The sequence below is a fragment of the Neopelma chrysocephalum genome, unplaced genomic scaffold (genome assembly GCF_003984885.1).
Source record: "Neopelma chrysocephalum unplaced genomic scaffold, ASM398488v2 Primary Assembly neopelma1_44, whole genome shotgun sequence".
NCBI lineage: Eukaryota > Metazoa > Chordata > Aves > Passeriformes > Pipridae > Neopelma > Neopelma chrysocephalum.
Window position 1 is genome coordinate 1,661,229 of NW_020897703.1, and position 19,036 is coordinate 1,680,264.

The 19,036-nt window shown below is 43.1% G+C and overlaps 1 protein-coding gene across 7 annotated transcripts in view; it reads right to left on the minus strand.

Annotated features, from left to right (window-relative positions):
• IKZF2 (IKAROS family zinc finger 2) overlaps positions 1 to 19,036 on the minus strand; it is a 119,375-nt gene that overhangs the window by 42,710 nt on the left and 57,629 nt on the right. For 4 of the 7 annotated variants that reach the window (XM_027678014.1, XM_027678011.1, XM_027678012.1 and 1 more), the window contains 2 exons: positions 14,865 to 15,131; positions 4,897 to 5,064 (listed from right to left, as the gene is read on the minus strand). In XM_027678014.1, the coding sequence (XP_027533815.1) occupies positions 4,897 to 5,064; positions 14,865 to 15,131 (435 nt within the window). The remainder of the gene's footprint in view (positions 1 to 4,896; positions 5,065 to 14,864; positions 15,132 to 19,036) is intronic. The other 3 variants (XM_027678016.1, XM_027678015.1, XM_027678017.1) reach the window with 2 other exon arrangements.

A 19,036-nucleotide genomic window follows, 5' to 3' on the forward strand; every position in this document is an offset into this window, starting at 1 on the left:
CCCAAACATGTATTGAGGCAGGCATGTCATCAGGGTTAGGAAACAGGTTCCTTCTAGCTCTGAGAACATCTGCACACACAGATATCACTCTCCCGTTCTGCCACACAACTGCAGGTGTGTGGGACACCTCGAATGGCTCATTGCCACCCAGGAAGGGCTGGGAGGAAATCCTTAGGGACAAGAAGAGATGAGAAAGATGGACTTGCAAATCAAGAAACATGGAAAGAGTTTCCATGAACAGGGCATTCTCCTTTCTAATTAGACATGCCTTTTATCTTGCACGCTGTACATAGTTTGCTAAGATTGTGCTTTTGGGAGTTTTTGCCTAAGCTTTTCTTTTCAAAACAAACACTTTCTGGTTTTCTTTTGCCAATAAAGTGGTACCACTAGCTCAGTGCTGTTGAAGAACTGGGCAGTAGCAAACAACGTGCAGCAGCAATGCAGGATGAAGGGGGGAGGAAAAAAGGGGGAGAAAAAAAGTATTTTCTAAGCAGGAAAGAAGTAGCTTGGAAGCAAATTTTAAAATGTATTGTGAGGAAAAGCTTCTGTGACAGGAAAAAATAATTATTTGACTACCCATTTTTTTAGAAAGAAATAAACAGTAAAACTGCTTTCATATATGAATAACACTTACATACTCCCACAATAATGAAACATGACTGAAGCTACCAAGGTAATAAAGAAAAATCAGGAAATTCCAGAATTAAGGTTCATGTGGCCATTTTGTGTGTACACATGACAAGACAGTCTTTTAATGACAAAACAATTTGCCCACAGGACCATCCTTGCTTAGTGCAATAGATGGATAGTTCTTGCTTAATCAAAACCTATTCTGTGGAGGTTTTTTCCCTTTAGCAAGTGACCCCATCCTTCATTTACCACTTACTGCCCAAGCCCTGCTCTGAAAACTAACGCACTCATATTTGCTCTGGGCTCTTCCAGATTGCTCATCACTGCAGCCTTGACTTTTTCAAGTACTGTCAAAGCCTTGTTTATGTTTACAACAGCATTATGGGGGAAGAGCTGACTTGGCTTTGCTTTAGACACAAGAGAAATCCATGTCAAAACATCACGGCTAATTTTATGTGCCCATTTGAGGATGCCTGGCTTTTTGGGGTAAAACAGCATCAGGCTGTGCTTCATATCTCTCAAAGTATGGAGGTCTGTGTGGGTGCTTTAACCACCAGATTGACCTGTCAGATCAACTGTCTCCCTTAAAACTTCTGGGGTATGCTCATTAATTGCCTACAGCAGAATTTGTCTCATCTAGTTTGTATCTGCCTTTGCCTTGTGTAATTCCAGCGAGGATGGAGAAGACGGGCACGTCTCAGGGTGAGACAGCAGGTACTCTGTGACTGCCATCAGCAGATTGGATTTGCCTGGATGTTTTCCTCTTTAAAAACAGCAAAAGCCAGGCAAGGCCAAGCCAATCCCCGCTGTTTTTTTCCAGTGCATCCTGTGGGAGGGGACTACCAACTTCTGCCCCAGCTCTCCACAGCCTGTCCTTACATTCCTGTCCTGGAAGCCTTCTCAGGCACCTCTCCTGTGTTATCTGTGTTGTGGAACTATGGAGTTAATTCTGAAAACAACATCTGAAAGTCCTGTAAGTACCTTGAGGTTCATGCCCACTCTTAGTGTAATTCTGTGCATGAATCTCTCCCCAGGCATTATCCTACTATGTCCTGAAGGCATCATTATACTCCTGAAATCAAAGCAGCTGCATGTGGGAGGAAAATACAGACACAAAGTTCATCAGAACTCCATATGTCTGTAAAAGGTAAATAATTGCAGGAGTAAATCACTGCAAGATAAGTCCTTAATTATTTAGGGTTAAACAGCAGCAGCATTACAGATGCAGAGCAATATTTTGTTAACCACTTGTCCTGGGAACACTTACTCAGTAAGATATTATTCTGCACGAGAAGGGGAGGCAAAATGTAGATTGTGATGCTTAGAAACATTTTCAAATAAATAGGAATTAATATTAAAAAGCATGAACAAAACATTCACCCAAAGCAACAACAACAACAAAAAGCTATCTTTTTTTTTTTAAAGTTAACGGGTAGTATCAGCTATTTGAGATATCTCAGGGATGCTGCTGCTAATTTCTGTTTGCAATTACATTTCCTTATTTTTTCACCTTTCCTGTTGTACTATATAAAAACTCTGCATTAAGAACAGGAAAAACTGACTAACTGGCAGTAGTGAGAGGGTGCCACTGACTTAAGTGCTGACACAAAATGTTCTAAAATCCAAAAATCAAACTAGCTGGGAGAAAAAAAGAGGATCTAACAAAATTCTTCAATTCCTTTCTTGCATAATTTGCCTTTCATAGTAGTTTAAGACCTTCTTGGGAAGGAGAAAAGAGTTTTGCTTTGGTGAGGTTTCTGTTTGGTTTTTTTGGGGGTTGTTTTATTTTTTTTATTAAGAGCACTCTCCTATTTAAAGAGGAAAAGGACATACATAGAACATAAAAAAAAGAAATTGGTCTTGCATTTATGATGATACTTGCCAGATTCTCAACTGGTGCAAAACAGAAGTACTTTCCTGCTTAGGGGATGTAATTCCAGTCTATATCAGCTGAGGATCTGATCTATAGAGCTCTCCTCTTACAAATATAAAAATATATTCAGACACCTCAGTTTAGACATTAGGACTGAGACTTGATTGAAGTCTCATATTTCAAAACAGTTTTTAACCTCTTCTTTCTATACTTTATCTGACATCTCCTTTTCTGATCAGAAGTAGCAGAAGATGTAAACATTGACAGAATCATAGAATTACTTGGGTTGGAAAAGACCTTGGATGCAGTTACTAGATCTGCTGTACCTTCCAGGCCTACTTACAGACCTTGATGTGCGCTTTATTAAAGCAGAGAGTGTTCGTAGTACAGTGTTATGAAACCGGTTTAAGTCTCTAGGGAACATCTACCCATCTTTTCCATGATCCAGGCTCACACAGGTGTGCATAAGTCAACTCAGCTTGTCTATATGGCAGGGACAGAAAGGCACCACGCTCATGTCCAGAGTGGCATTTCACTTTCATGTAGAATTTAGGTTTTAGGGCAATAATCCAAGTTTTAACTCTTCATCTGTGAGCTGTACTCTAAGAACTGCCTTGGAGAGCATTTTGGGAACACTTGTCTGTTCCTGGTGGCCTTCTGCTGAAAGCTGCTGTAGCTGAGTGCTTAGGGGGTGACACTTTCTCCACGGAAAACAAAGCATAAAATTACAAACTGAGCAGCGCTGAACACAGCTAAGTCAGCGAGCTAAGTCACTTAGGGAAGGAGCTCCAGCGGAACTCATGTGCTAAGCAGCTTAGGTGCCTTCGGAAAATCCCACACCTCTACATTTCATCCTCACGCAAAAAGTAGAGCCATCAGCCATGTGCTTTTCATACAGGAAGAACAACCTCTATTAATGGCACTGTGTAGGTAACAAAATTCATATTCATATGATGAAAAAAATCTTCAACTGCAATGTTTACGTTTTGTAACGTGGGATGCTTTTTGTCACAGTTCCATTTTAATTTTAATTGTGAACATTTTTATCGTGTTTTGGTTTTTATTAAATTTCAAGTTGAAACTACAGTTATGGTCAGATGTGTGAAAATTGCACCTCATACTTCCACAGACATTTTCCCTTCTGACTTCCAGATCAAATCCTCTCAGCTGACAACTCAAGCAATTCTCTTCCACACCTGCACTCCCTTGGATGCTCATGCTTTCTATGTAAGCACTTTCCATCAATACGGCCTCCTGCATACTCCCCAGTTTACCTGGAAGAGCTTACTAGCTTATCCTTTCCTATTCTTGGAAATGCCAAGGTAACTCTGTATCCTAAGTCCAACTTAATGCTCATAAAACAGAAACTTCTAATGAAGTGAGGTTGGCCCTGCAGGAGAAACACATAGGAAGAGTCAGGAAGCTCATGCAGGATTTCTGTCTGCAGCTGCACTTCAGCCACTGTGTTTCAGCAGTCACACGTTCGCTAACACCTCAGAGAAGTTCATCTCTAAAATGCTGTCACTTGTAACCAGTCCAATTATCTCTGCTCATTCAACAATGAAAAACACAGCCCCTTATAAATGGCCCGAACGCACAAGTTGAACATTCTAGGAGATAAAAAGCGCAGCAAGTTAAGATCTTACTCAGGAGTCCTACACAGATGAGTAAGTGGGCAGATTGCAGCCCCTTGGTGCACAGGGACTAAAACCACATCTGATCCTGATCATGGGAGCTCCAACGTGACTACCAGAGTGCAGTTATGTGGTGCGTATTTCTTTGCAACATATCAAGCAACTGTATCAAGTAGACTTGATAGAGACAAGATACTATCACTGAACAAGGCAAGAGAAATTGAATCTCTCTCGACCACCTTTGGCTCTAGGGTGGCTGCTGCGGCTGCCACGAATTAGGACTCTACAGCAAGAGGTAACTGAATCAAAAATGCAATTCAGAGGTTTTTGAAAGATGAACAAGTTTGACCTCTACCAGCATATGGCATTTATTAGATGAAGAAATGGGTATGAACTGCAAAGCAGGCTTCCAAGAGCCCAGGGTTATCCTTTCTGATCCTTGGAATTTCACAGCCACTTTGGGGCCTAGAGTGTCAAAACAATCTGCCAGCGGAGCCTGGATACACCCAAGGAGACATTCAGAGGGAAATGTGATAGCATCAGCAGAGGAGCTCAGTTACACAAAAGGAGAGGTGTGGCTGAACCACAACTTTTCTGATTCACATCAAGGCTTTCCCAAAGCGGAGAGCTGCACTATCTGAGGAGGATGGTACAGACCCAGAGCCACCAGGAACACACAGTTATTTTCACTACCTGCTTCACTGGGACGGTAGTGACAAAGGAAGGAAGAATTGGGAAGAGAAGCCAAGGTGGGCTCACCAGAGTGCGTCCTGAGGTGTCCTGTGAGGGCGTCCCTCCGCCGGCAGGCGTAGCTGCAGAAGGGACATTTGAACGGTTTCTCCCCAGAGTGCAACTTGATGTGCCTCAGCAGGTTCCCCTTCTGGGTAAAAGAAGCTCCACATTGGTTACAGTGGAAGGGGCGTTCACCTGGAAGGGAAGGGGAAGGGAGAGAGCTGTCAAGACACATCAGAGGATGCACAGAGGCCATTATCCTGCTCTTTGTAGTAGTGCCTTCTTACATGGGTACAGTCCCCACTGCCACCATCACATGGCACTTGCTACAGTCAGAGGCCATTTCTTTTGCACAATGGGCAAAGCCTCAATAGGGATTTGAGAATCTTTACTTGAGGTGATCAGTGCAGCCTGATTTTCTTGAAAGTTCCTCACCTCAGAGGTTCCATCCTTTATAAAAGATGAGGTCTGCTGACAATTTAGATCCATAATTGTGATTTTGTCGTATTTATCTCTATGGGTTTGCACTTATTTTCAGTATAGGTCCAATCCACGTGAGTATTTGGAACTGATCGTAACAATTGGACCTTAGTGAAGGTGTTAAGGTCTTTGCTTCAAAACAAAGCTCTTGCTTGCATTATACCCTCATTGAAAGTCCTTTCTAAAGGCTGTTTTGCACTGCTAGAGTGGCATGAAGGGAATTGATACAAGTGAGGATCAGGCCCACAAGCTTTGGGCAGAAGCAAACATTGAGAAAAATCTTTCACCATTAAACTGTGAAACAAGCAAGTTTGCACTCTACATAAAACAAATTAAAAAGACTCAGTTGATGAAAAAATAACAGAAACTCTAGACCTTGCCCTCTCCCTTCACCCCATGTGTTTACACATGCGCACACACACACATCCAAAGCTTATTTTTATGTAAAACCTTCCTGTTTGCTCTAGACAGTGGGGATTGGGCTGATAAAAACCACTTTTTTTTTTTTGGTAATTATCTTTTAGAGGAAAACCCCTGACAAACTCACACAGGTTTTGTGAAATATTATTAAAACTGTACTCTATGTCAACATTTGTTGAGGACACTCAGGCGGTTCCAGCATTCTTGGGCAGCTCTAATCATCTGTTTATGTCCTGTTGAGCAAATCCATTGAATACAAGCATATACTTGTGCTGCCACTTGTCCAAGTGCTTTACTGCAGCTGGGCTTTAGAACACAGAATCACTGAATGGTTTGGGTTGGAAAAGATCTCAAAGATCATTTCGTTCCAACCCCCTGCCATGGGCAGGAACACCTTCCTCTAGACCAGGTTGCTCTGAGCCCCGTCCAAGCTGCTCTAGGACACTTCCAGGGATGGGGCAGCTGTAGCTTCTCTGAGCAACCTGTGCCAGGGGCTCACCACCATCACAGGGAAGGATTGTTTCCTCATATCTCATTTAAATCTATTCTCTTTCAATTAAAGCAGGTTTACACCAAGTAGGGCCCCATTTCAACAAGGTCTTGAACATCAGATTTCAGATATAAGCAACCTTGTCCACTTTTTCAGTGCATCACCTATTACAGAGCCTTGGTTGAATCCCAGTGGGACTTCTGAGGTTGAATTCGATGGCCTGAAGCACAGATCTTGTGAAAAACAAGCACATTCTGTGATCTTTCTCATCTCTTCAAAGCCTTTCTCTATTGCTTTAAAATGATTACTCCCTTGCTGGACAAAATGCTTTTATCAAAGTAGTTCTTGTGTCTAATGTGAAGACCAAAATATGCCTGGAGATTCAAATGGAAAGAGAGGAAGGAAAAGAGCTCTTACAGATGTCCACAAGCAATTCTTGCCTCAGTGGTTTAAATCACTGCCAGGAGGGCAGCAGAAGGTAGGTGTGACATGTATGTGCCATACCTCTGCAACTTGACTTCACATGTGGGAGCTGGAAATCACATCTGAGACTACTGAAAAAGCACTCAAGAAGATACCAAGGTTCCTACAATCTCATCAAGAACATTACAGAGTAATGTTAAAAAAAAATCACGGTATAAAGCTCTTCTTCCAATACACTGAACACAAACTCATTAGAATTGATAAAGAGTTTGTGGTTTCCCTTTCAAACTCCCACACTATACTTAAAGGATCTGATTAGCCATTATCTCCTTTGATATCACTTCAGAATGTCCATAACAGAGATATGTAAAGAGACTGCAGTAGAAAAATACATGGGTTTTTTCTTCTTTTCTGTTTTGCTTTCGCTGTCTGAGAAAATAGGCAAAGCTCTTTCCTTTGACACGTTTCTGAGTATTCTGGAATGATAGCTTTAGTTTCAGGATGACAACATGAAAGAAGGTAGCACGTTTCTTATCAAGTCTGAAGTCTTTTACTCCCGCTGTATGTAAAACTGTGCAGTTACTGTGTTTTACCCGCTATATCACCCACTTATCCCTGACATTTTGGAGGCCCCACATGAGCATGTATTACTCCTCAATAAACTGGCTGCTCAAGAGATGCTGAAAGCATCTGGAATTCAATAGTCACTGCAACACAGTTCAGTGGCCAAGATGACATGAAAACACTCACCACAAAATCACCCATAGTCTGCTCCTCTCTCACAAGAGACTCCAACAGCACATTTTACCTTAAGTAACCTTTGTATCTATTTAAAGCCAGCATGAATTCATTTTTCCTACTGGCTTCATTCCGGGTAAATAGCTGCTTTGATCTGTTTGTTACACTTTTGTCCAATCATTCGATTCCAGCTCCTTGTTTAAGCTGTAGGCTTGTGGGATGCAATTTTGGTCACACCTTCGTGCTATTGATTAGCAGCTTTTACATTTAGCACAGCTAATCTGAGAGGCCATTATCCAATAGAAGAGTGCACAAAGAGAAGCAAAGACTGAATAGCAAGAAGATTTTGTTGGTTTTCCAAGAACTGTGCTGTCTGATGCCCACTCCAGACACTAGCAAACAAGCCTTCTTTATCACTTCAATGCCTTGAGAAGACTGTCTTCCAATTATTTCTCCTGCTGCCTTTTCCTGGTAACTTTGTAAGCTGTTCTCCAGTATTATTACTTCCTAGTTACAAAATAACAACCCTGATGTCCTTACTCACCTCCCTTACTCTTCTGTGAAAACTAAAGGGTTTTATAAGCTAAAATCAGTCATACTTCAAATTAAACATCCACTCACAAAAAGTCTCTAAGCACATTTTTTCTCTATGTGACAGTCCCTGACTGCGTTTAAAATGCTTTCCTGTCTTTGGGGGTGATGGTAACAGAGACATACCAGAAAACATAGACCTATTAAAGGTGGCACACACAACTACAAGAGGGTAAGGACAATTATAAGCACAGTGTATTTCCCACCATTTATTGCTATGTATTTACTGCTTGACTCTATGTACTTACACAGATTTATTAAAATAAGAACTCCACCGAAAGGTGACTAAGCGAGTTTTTTGCTTTGCAGCACTAGAAACTATGTGACTGCAACATAACTGCAAAATATTTTTAGTCTACTTTAAGTATTAAACATTTCTCTATTATTGAGCTAAACCAGGGCAGAAAAGCCTCCAACCTTAGTGATTAAAAAAAAAAAAGAAAGAAAAAGAGAGAGGGGGGCAGGAAAAAAAGACTTTCAGGGTGGCGAGAGGGGGAGGAACAGTTAACCAAACAAAAAAGATGTTTCTTTTCAACTGCAGATTTAGAATCTAAAGCCGGACAAAACCAGGAATGCCTTAAAAGCCTTGCTCTCCAACACAAGGAATTTAATTATCTAAAGTTACTCCAGGAATGGGCTAGGCAAGGTAAACCAGAGCTGCCAAGTATTACCTTTCCTAAAGGCTTTGCAAGAGGGGTTTGTGCCAGGGAATATTTACATTAATAAATGAATACATCCATGGGGTTTTATAATTTTACAGTTAAACAAAATATTAATTAAAAGGTATGATTTCAAATATTTACCTCTAAATTAAGTAAAATACTGCTGAAACCTCACAGTTCATTGTCTCCTCCAGGAAAAATAATAATGAATAATATTAATGAAATATTACTACTCTTGAGCTACACCAGTATCTAAAGTACGCAAGTTAACTTGCTGTTGTGTAAACAAATTGTGAGATGAAAGGTGAATTGGACCCATGAAGTCAGGGCAAGCAAGACATGGGCCTTTCATAGTATCTTAAATACATGGCATCTGGTGGGAGACTCCACAGCACAAGCTACGAGGGCTGTCTGGCTGATAAGACCTGAAACCAGGCAAATGAACTGTTAAATTCCTGCTAATTGATTTCACATATGTCAAATGTTATTTCAAAAAGCAAACCAACTCCTTTTTCTGCTTAATTGGAAGCTTCCCTGCACAATAACTCCTTTCCCGCCTCGGTGCGGAAGTGCTGCGCAGAAGTTTCGGTATGAGTTACCCTTCTTCGAATCTCAGACCAGTGCAAAACACTGATATTTTCGGTGCAAAGCAGCAATATTTTCTGTACCAAAACAGAAATTTGACTGAGGACACAGAGCCCACAGACCTGGCAAACCAAGGAGACTTAGATTTTCATAATCCTTGACTGGTAACTTTTGTCCCTTTGAAATTAAATGGAGAGACTCACAAATTACTGCACCAGTTCTCATTATCATCAAGGCCTAGTTATTCCTAAAGCAGCAGTCCTTCTACATAAAAAACAGGTCCAGTGGGACTTCAGTATCTGTCCTGGCTAAATGTATATCTGAGATCTCAGTCTTTTTTGTGTGGCACATACTTTTGATATGCAAAGTATAGCTTAGGCACTTCTCAAACAGGATTTTTTCTTTCCAGTCTCTTAACGTAAAACTACTGTGCCGGTACTGCCATCAGAATGTATTTGCTCTTACTAATAATATTGATTTTCACCTTTCTCTAGCATGCTTTTTGTTAATATTTCAGTTAAAACGAAACATTTCTCCTGATCCGTCAGATGCTGCAACTGCTCTGACTCTGCTCTGTCCCAGGAGCACAAATGAAATATCAGCTGTGCTCCCAACACACTGACAGCAGCGAGTTCCAACCTGCCTTTACCCAAGTGAGACACAGAGCAGCACTTTGCTCCATTCCTGTCCTGTATTTTTTATTCCAGGGACCATAGCTAGCCTGCATACCCACTTACTGTTCTATCTGATTCACTTAACAGGCTGGCACATCACTTGAAATTAGCGATTTTAGTAGGGTTTTTTGTTGGGAAAAACCTACTGCCAGATAGGGCAATTTATTATAAAAAAGTAGTGACAAATCTCTCATGAAAAATTCCTGGGAAATCCTGGGTGATTTCCAAGTGTCCTCTGCGCAAATTTATGACCGCATTCTTACGGCAGAAAAATCTTTTAAGTGAACTGGCAAAAATAGCTGAAGAGTTTAGTTACTGAGTACTGCAAGCAAAAAGGGTGTTCTGCAGAGAGCGATTTCAAAAATCTCGGCTCCCTTTCCTTATGCTTAAGTAGAAAATGAGGCTTTTCAAAAGGTTAGATTTCAAAACCTAAGTAGAAATTATGACTTTCAGAAATTCAGCCCTATGATTTTTGATTCAGTGCCAAATCGATTCACATTGCAAGAGACAGGAAGCCTGCACGAGGTGACAAATTAGAAATTAAACCAAATATAACCTTTCTGTGAACAAAATAAGAGAGGCAGACCAATGGAGTTCACTGCAATGTGTTAATATGGCCATTTGTTTAAATTTGTTCCTGATTAGCTGCTTTAGGCATACAAGTCTTTACTACGGAACAGCACAGCTGGGTTTTTCCTCATTTATTAATTGTGTCCCACAAACTTGAACTCTGCATGAAAAAACAAATTGCATTCAGACTTCCAGGGTTGCATATGTTCAGTTATAACACTACGGACGCTACGGCAGAACTTGAAGATTTCCCTCATGGGCACATAATGTAACTCATTTAACTGACTGAGGCACTGAAGTGTATGTTGAGTCCGAGCAAAGATTTCAGACCCTCCTTCCGTTAACACCCCCCAAAAAAGCCTAAAAATAACCTACCAGCAGCCCAAGGTGAGGGTGGGACAAGGCTGACGTCCCCGCTGGCTCTGTGCTGTGCCTGGGACCCAGGGACCCGGCTTTACTCTGCATCCACAGAGAGGAAACGTTTCACCTCTGGCTGTTTATAAAACAATGAGGATGAGAAGTTGTCTATGTCTCATCCCTGGAAATGTTCAAGGCGAGGCTGGATGGGGCTTGGAGGAACTTGGTCTAGTGGAAGGTGTCCCTGCCCATGGCAGGGGGTTGGAACGAGATGAGCTTAATGTCCTTCCAACCCAACCCATTCTGTGATTCTGTGATCCCAGCCCTCCCTTAAAAATAAAAAGTATTTCAAAATCCAGCAGTGGATTAGATAAAGGACTGGGTACTACAGTGGAGAAAAAGAAGTATAAAGAAAGATCAAAATTCACAGCACAGGGGAGAACACTGTGTGGACCTTGCAGATCACAGAGGCAGCAGCACAGTTGTACCAGCAAATGGTTTCTGCTTTACCAAAAATGAGGAGCAAGGAAATTTTAATTCTGGCCCACTAGCAGACAGCATAAAGAGGTGAGAAATCACTAAAGTTCCTTTCTGTTACCTCAGAAAATCTGGATTATTGACCTTATCTTCTTCTGCCTTTCCATCTACATCCCCAAGCAAAAACCCTGGAATATCCAGTGGCAACATTATGTAACCAGCCACCTCCTGTAACATAAAACTCTGCTAAAGATGCTGTCCAAGTTGGGGAATGTGCTGTGGAATATGAAATTTGGACCAAAAGAACATAGCATGGGAAAGGAGGAAAATAAATCAAACCTGACACATGCTATTAGTCTGACACAAGGACATGGCACATGAGGCAGGGGGTTACCCTGCTCACTAACACAGGGAGTGCATAACGCTTAGTTCCCACACTGAGCATTTTGTTATTTTCTGTCAGCAATGACAAACAAATAGAAAGGTGTTCTCCTGATGCCCATGAGGATTATAAAAACTCTTCACCTCTATTATCAGTTTTTCAGAGAAATATTATGTTTGGCAGAATCAGATGAGCAGTGCCATGGGCTTCGTGACAGAAGTGCCGTGGACCAGAGCATCGCTTGCACCATGTGCACGAGGCAGGATAAATGGGAAATTCCCAGCTGGGTCTATATCACAGGAAGGGGCAACAGCACATGACAATCAGAGACGGGACACTGAGCTCTTCTACTCCGGCCTCATCCATGGCACAGATTATTTTCCCCACCCCTATGTCTGTTTGACTGAACCACCATAATGTGGCAGGGAAGACAACTGCTCTTCAAGAACAGATGAGCATTGGCTAGAGGGAAGTGTGCCCTTTTATGTGCACAGTGCAGCCAGAGCCATATGGCACAGCTTCTTGCCAAGCCTGGATCCCTGGTGCAAGGAAAGCCACACTCATCCCAGCACACACACAAATTACAGCCTCCGCTATGGGACCACAAGATTTTGGGTGATTTACATAGAATGCTGACAGGTTTTCGGGGAAGGGAAAAGGACTTCAGTTTTTGCCAATGCAAACAACTGGCCAGACCATGCTTTGATTGTGTGCAAGTAAAGAGGAGAGTAAGGCAGGATTCGGCTCCCAAAACATACTTAACTTGGCTTTGAGAGGTAAGGATGCACATGCCAGCTGCATTAGCTGATGAAGAATGTCATCCGTTTCCACTCACTGGGGACAACCTCCCTTCCCTCCACCGTTCTCCCTAGGGCTGCAAAACCAGCCTTCCCACAGGTCAGGGCTCATTCCAGAGCCAGGGCCAGCCCAGCTGCTGAGGAAGTGGCAATATATTTTAAAATACTGCACTTTAAAAGATATATACCAGTGTGTTAAAAATACTCCTTAAAATCAAGGATGTGGAAATCCAAGAAAACTTCCCCTTCTGTTGTGGACAGTGAAGCAGCAGCACGCATCAAAAAACAAACAAAGTGGAGGGAAAAAAAATCCCCTACAAAATTTGCCAACTGGTTTACTGAGAGCAGAGCACCGAGCTGCACATTAAAAGAAATGCCATTTCTATATGCTTGAAATCATCTGTATAGAACAGTACATCCCAGCTCCTCTGCTCTGATGGGAAAAGAGTCAGAGCTCTACGAGGAACCAGCAGTAGCCCCAAGGAAAAAGCTACCAGTTATGCAATTCCTGCCCATGCACCCCCGTACGGCCGTCTTGCCCTCACGCAGATGAGATTTTGTTCCATTCACTTGGAATTTACATGTGTTCTTTACCATGAAAAAGGCAGCTTGTCACTAGCTATTCAGTATCTCAAAAAATGCAGACCATTTAACTAGGTACCTAAATCTAAATTTGGCAGGGCTAGTTTAGCTGCTGGAGTTCAAATATGTGGACTCTGATGCACCTACAATACATATGCTTGGATATGTGCAAGCACCAGTGAAAACTTTTCAGGAGGTTGAAAGCTGGGGACTCAGTCTGTTACATTCTCACTTCCCTCTCCATTTCCTAGCAGTAGCATGTCAAATTGTTAATCAAGGTTTTGGTTCTCCAGCTAATGCTTTTCCTCTCTCGTAACTCCTCTGAAATCAGGACTGCATCATAAATGATATTGCCATGCTTGGCATTATACACTTATGTTAAGTTATTATCAATACAACTTATATATACAGGGCATTAACTGTGTAATATATATTTATTAATTCTCCGTACAGAAATTCTATTGATTTCTTGCCCATCAAGAGCACCCTTGACTGCAATCTACCAGGTTTACAAAGGAATTACTCAGTCTTTCTTTCTCTACCTTAACCCCTCACTTTTTATATCTTCGCAGATGTCTCAGTCAGTGTGAGTCTCTGACCCATTAAATAATAGTAGACAAAGATAAAAAGCAAAGCATCTTTCACTTTGTCCAAAGAATATGAAGAACAAACACCCACTGAGGCTCCACCACAAAAAACCGTGCTTAAACTTAATAAGATTTAAGTGTGGATCTTAAGTTAAGCTTATATTGAAGCAGTTCAGGTGACTTACATGTGCTTAAATCTCATAAAAGTTAAGAACAAGCTTAAGTGCTTTTTTGAATCCAAGGCACTACCAGAGAGCATCATCTGCTGGCACCACCTGTACTTCTGCTGGAAGTGACTGTCATTCCCACCTGAGGTCACTCCTCAGCAGAGGGGAGAGACTACCAGCCTCTTGGGCATCCCATTTTATCATATTAGCCATAACTCCCCAAAAATTCCCTGAAGCTCAAGGCTTCATCTTTCAAGCCATAAAGACCACTCAATCACCACATTGCAAAGGTTCCGTCCACCTCTTGAACTCAAACCCTCAAGCCTGGTCAGCTGTTTTGGTCTCCAAACAGTAGTAATACTAATGCTAATAAAAATACAAAGAGTAAGCTTTGAAAGCTGCCCCCAGAATGGTATCTGGCTGGTGTGGGGGAGCCCAGGAGGGCTTCAGGTGAGGTTTCCCTGATGGAGCTGTCACACAGTGAACAGCAAGCCCACCCTGGCAACAGGACGGGTGAGTAATGAGTGCCCCCCATGGGCTTTGCTAATCCCAGGCCCAGCCACTTGCAAAGGAGGTGGGAGATCCCCAGGAAGCCGTTGGCCTTGCCCACCTGTGAGCACCTCCAAAGGAAGGCCACCTAAGACTCACCTTAAAGGTTCAAAAGTCTTGCACATGCACACACACACGCACACATACACACCCCTTCCACGCCAGAGAATGACTCTCACCATCTTGTCCCCAGTCAAGAACAGTAAGAAAAGCAATTTCCAGACTTTAGTGCTGCTTTTAAGAACAAAAGGCTGGAAATCAAAGTCAAGGAAGCACCATGCTCGCCAGAAACAGAGCATCACCAGAATTTGGGGAGCAGGAAGAGAACAAAACCAATGAAGCCCATTCCCCCCCTCCCCAGCCTCCTGGAACCCCAAGAATGAAAAGGGAAGAGAGAAGAGTTGTCAGGCAACATCAACATCAGACGCCACAGGCAGTCATCAGGTTTTCTTTCAGCTGCTTACCAGTGTGGCTCCTTTTATGTACCATTAGCACATTGGGCCCAATGCAAACCATGCCACAGACGTCACATTTCAGTTTACCATTCGGAAGCCGGATTCCTCCCTCGCTTGATAGCTCCTGGATCTTTCTGTTATCCACCATCTCGCTATTGTCGATGAAGGGCTCTTCCAGGCTGCTTCCTTCATCGTGAGCTCTGATCTCATCTTCATGACTCAGGGGCTTCCTGTCATATTCGTCATCACTTTGCATTTCTAGCTTTACTGAATTTGCTGAAATTAAAAAAAAAAAAAATAATTAAAATCATGTTAAAATTAAAAACAGTTTCTAAGTTTCCAATCACTAATATCGTACCAAACTTTTTTATTGTTATCAATATTAAATGAAAGCCTTGAAGCTCAAACCGACATGAGAACCTTGTGGTGGTGACAGCATCACAAGTTACAGCTGCTTATTTATTCAAGTCCTTATTTTTGTTAAAAAATTCTTCATTTCTATCCCTATTTTACAGCTTAGAAACTCAGGCATGGCGTGATTCAGAGACCTACCAAAAGTTGCAGAGATGCAGCAGGCTTAAGAACTGACCTCCTGCTTCTCAGCTTGAAACACAGGAGTTCCCTTCCTCTCAAGGAAGCAAAGCCACAGGAGCAAAGGACATAACCACAGCTGCTCCCTCCAGGTCACTCCTGCCCAGTGCCCCAAGAGGAAGGTTCCCAAAGGCACAACGTGAGGAAACAAGGCAGGACTGTTCAAAATGCAGGGACCCAGTGAAGTTCTGGGCTGTGCCAGTAATCTCCAAATCACCCTGCCTGCACGGACAGGTTCCCTGACAGAGGGGAGACCAGGCTCTGGATGAGCCTCCAGTGCTTTTTGCTCCCACCTTCTGATTCACGTCAATGGGACACTGCCAAGGCAAACAGGGCTGCAGCGAGACCTACACTGCTGGATTATTTATATTTGCAAGTGAAATGCGCGCAGCTGAAGATCTTTCACATCTGCCTGGTAAGACTGACGGGCTCACTGCTGATTTCTGTGATCCTCAGGTGACAGGATAAACCTCCTCTAACCACCAAGAGCTTGCGGGATCAGCAAGTCTTTAAAGGAAATGAACACACCAGGCTTTTTCACAGAGGGGTGTCAGTGCAGGAGTGTTTTAATCACCAGACACCCCCATTTTGATGCCTCAATGGTTGGTCGAACCTGCCAAAAGGTCCATCTCAGAGTCACAGCCTCCATCCACAGTGTCAGCCAGAAGGCAAGCCCACGTGTTTGCTTCCCTAAGCCTTGATCCTGCTGAGGGGTTTAACAAGGAGGTGATTCAGTCTTCATATCTAAGCAGTCTTTGACCTCTGTACTAAGGCCATTAGCACGAGTGCCAGTGACAGCAGTGGACCTGGAGCACAAATGAGTGCCCTGGGCCTGGCTGGTGCCTCCAAACCCTGTCCAGGTGTGCTCCAGAGCAGCTGTCAGGGGGTTCCTGTCCAGGAACTCAATGTCAGAGTTATGATAAATGTGTCTAATCACTGGGAGGCATCACAGTTTCAAACAGCCAGCCTGGAAATGTCAGAAGAAAAAACCCTACTACTTAGACTTCCTCCTTCATCCTCTCTCTTCCCCTTCCCAGAAAACACAAGGTTCAGAGACTGATGTTGATGTTGCAACTCTAAATCACTGCTGTTACTCCCGGGCAAAGCATAATGAACAGGGCAAAGGCACCAGAGACCAAGCAACGGTAAGATGCTGCTTTTTAATCATAAAAAATTGTTGAAACATCCTCCACTATTCATCAAGGCACTAATGGGAGCTAAGGAATGAAAGTACTATTACGGCAAAGCCCATCCAGTGCAAGGACACTGCTGGATCACATCACAGCAGACTTGTGTCAGCACAGGCACCCCCATCCAAACAGCCTGCACAATGAAATATTTGAGTGCACCATTTATAGGAGGTAATTAATATTTTTGTCACCACAAGATGCATTTATTGATTTAAAAAACGGAAAAAGCAGCCCAGACTGAGAGCACAACCATGACCTGGCCCCATTTGGTGGCCAGGGGCAGAAACAGGTCAAGAGGAGCCTGTTTCCATGGGGAGCATGAGGGGGCCTGTCCCACCATGGCAGCTGGAGAAGCGATGGGAAGCCATCCCATGCTGGTGCCGAGCCCAAGGTATGGTGGCTGGCACAGCCAACAGCCTCTTGACCAGGAGGATCTACCTTTGGTGGAAGGGCTGAGCAGAAGGGAGAAAGAGCAGAGGGGAAGGAGCTCTGGCAGCCCCGTGGGCTGGCAGGGAGAAAGCCGAGGTCTTAGACCCCACCTCCCCACGGAAAGCACGTGCTGGTGATTTATGGAAAGCCCACTTTGAGAGCTGAGGAATGGCAGTTCCCTCCAATAATAGCAGCCTTTTGGGGTATTCAGCAAGTCTGAGAATGAAGCCCGAATAAATGGTTTGCTGGCTTCAGGAGCAGGACTTAATACACTCGGCCACACAAGTAGCTACGGCAGAGCCAGAAATAGTGCCCTGTGCTCCTAACCCAAAACCCCGGGTCACTGCCACAAGCTTGCACACTCTCCTGGCACAGGAATGCACAAAATAACCAAAACCCACATACCAGTTCTGTATATTTATATGTACTCACGGGAGAGAAAGAAAGTCATGGATCTTATGTGTCTTCTTACATATATGGATTTCTGTCTCTATTTCTCTGACTTGGAATAATTAACACCTGACTGCAGTTAGTGCTGAGCACCACGACTTCCCATTTGCAGCTGTGGACCTCTGCCTGCTCAGCACACATGAGAACAAGGCTGCAAGAGCCTTCAAACGGGAAGACCACTTACTTTATCTTGCCCTAGCACTGAATGACGGCTTTCAAGCAACAGGATGAACAGCACAACCAAACTGTGTGAGCTGTTTGCCGAAGCACAGCCTCCCAAACACACAGCAACTCCTGCAAACGGAGCTCACAAAGCCCAAGCAATTCATGCTGCATCCTTCACAACATCCCAGCTGTTCTACGGGGCTGTTTGCTCTTCCTACTTCCCTCACCTCCAGGCACACACGGAGCACTGCCACTGCCATTTTCAGAAACCCTCTGGCAGCTGGGGAAAGGTTTCCTTCGGCTGGGAGTAGTCGCAGGTCCCCAAGGAGGGAGCACTGGTGCAGCAGGGATCTCCTCAGCTCCTTGCAAGGGCTTTGCTAATCAGGTCATCTCCACTGCCTTACATCACACTGGTGTGTGTATTAGCCTGTGTGGTAGCTTGAATACAAACAGGCATTTAAACTGCATATAGTTTGTTTTCTCTTTTCTCAGCCAGCCTTTGAAACTGCACTCATTTAGTAGTGGCACTGTCTTTGTTTTCACCTACAGCACTCAGGGAGCACAATGAACTCTGCTGTGAAGAAAAAAGAAATATTCAGGGGATGTTGATGGCTACCCTTCCTTATACACAAGCCTCCACATAAAATTTCACCCTGTGTTCCCTTGCCTTTCTAGTTCACATGCTTGCTAAAAGTGGTAGGCTTTCTCATTCCTGTGCAAAGCATAAATAAGTAAATGGATTTTTTTAAAGTTTTTGGCACATCTCCTAAATAAAAAAAAAAATGACAGAGAAAGAGACAGCAGGGATAAACTGTAATCCAGCTCACTACAAAATAAGGAACTTGAAGTCAAACCATTTCCCTCCAGTTAATACAAGTTTCTTCCACTTTTTCCCAGTTAATGGCACATATTCACCAGTCCACACAGCGGTATTTCTTTCTTTTTCCTTTTTCTTTTTTTTTTTTCAGAGTACCAACCAGCTGATCCTGAATCACACCTTATCCTGAGTGGCCAAATTGAATACAATTATTCTTAATGCCTCATAAGTGCTAATTAAACTGCAACTCCCTGTTAAACAGCTTTTGGGCAAGTTTTCAGTACCAAAATATTTCCTTCACCCACAAATTAGTGTGGCTACAAACCAGAAGCTGGAAGATCCACCTAAGAAAAGTATTCCTAGTGTTTCATCCTCTGTCATGGAAATTTCCTTCCCTCAAAAGCGAGACCTGGGGGAAAAGAACCCTTTGGTCTTACTGAGAGATTTGATCCCCAGGTGGGGTGTAAATTAAAGCACCGGTCATCTTTTTCTTAAGCAAGCAAACAGAGTGCAATTCCCACTACAGAACAAAATTCCTT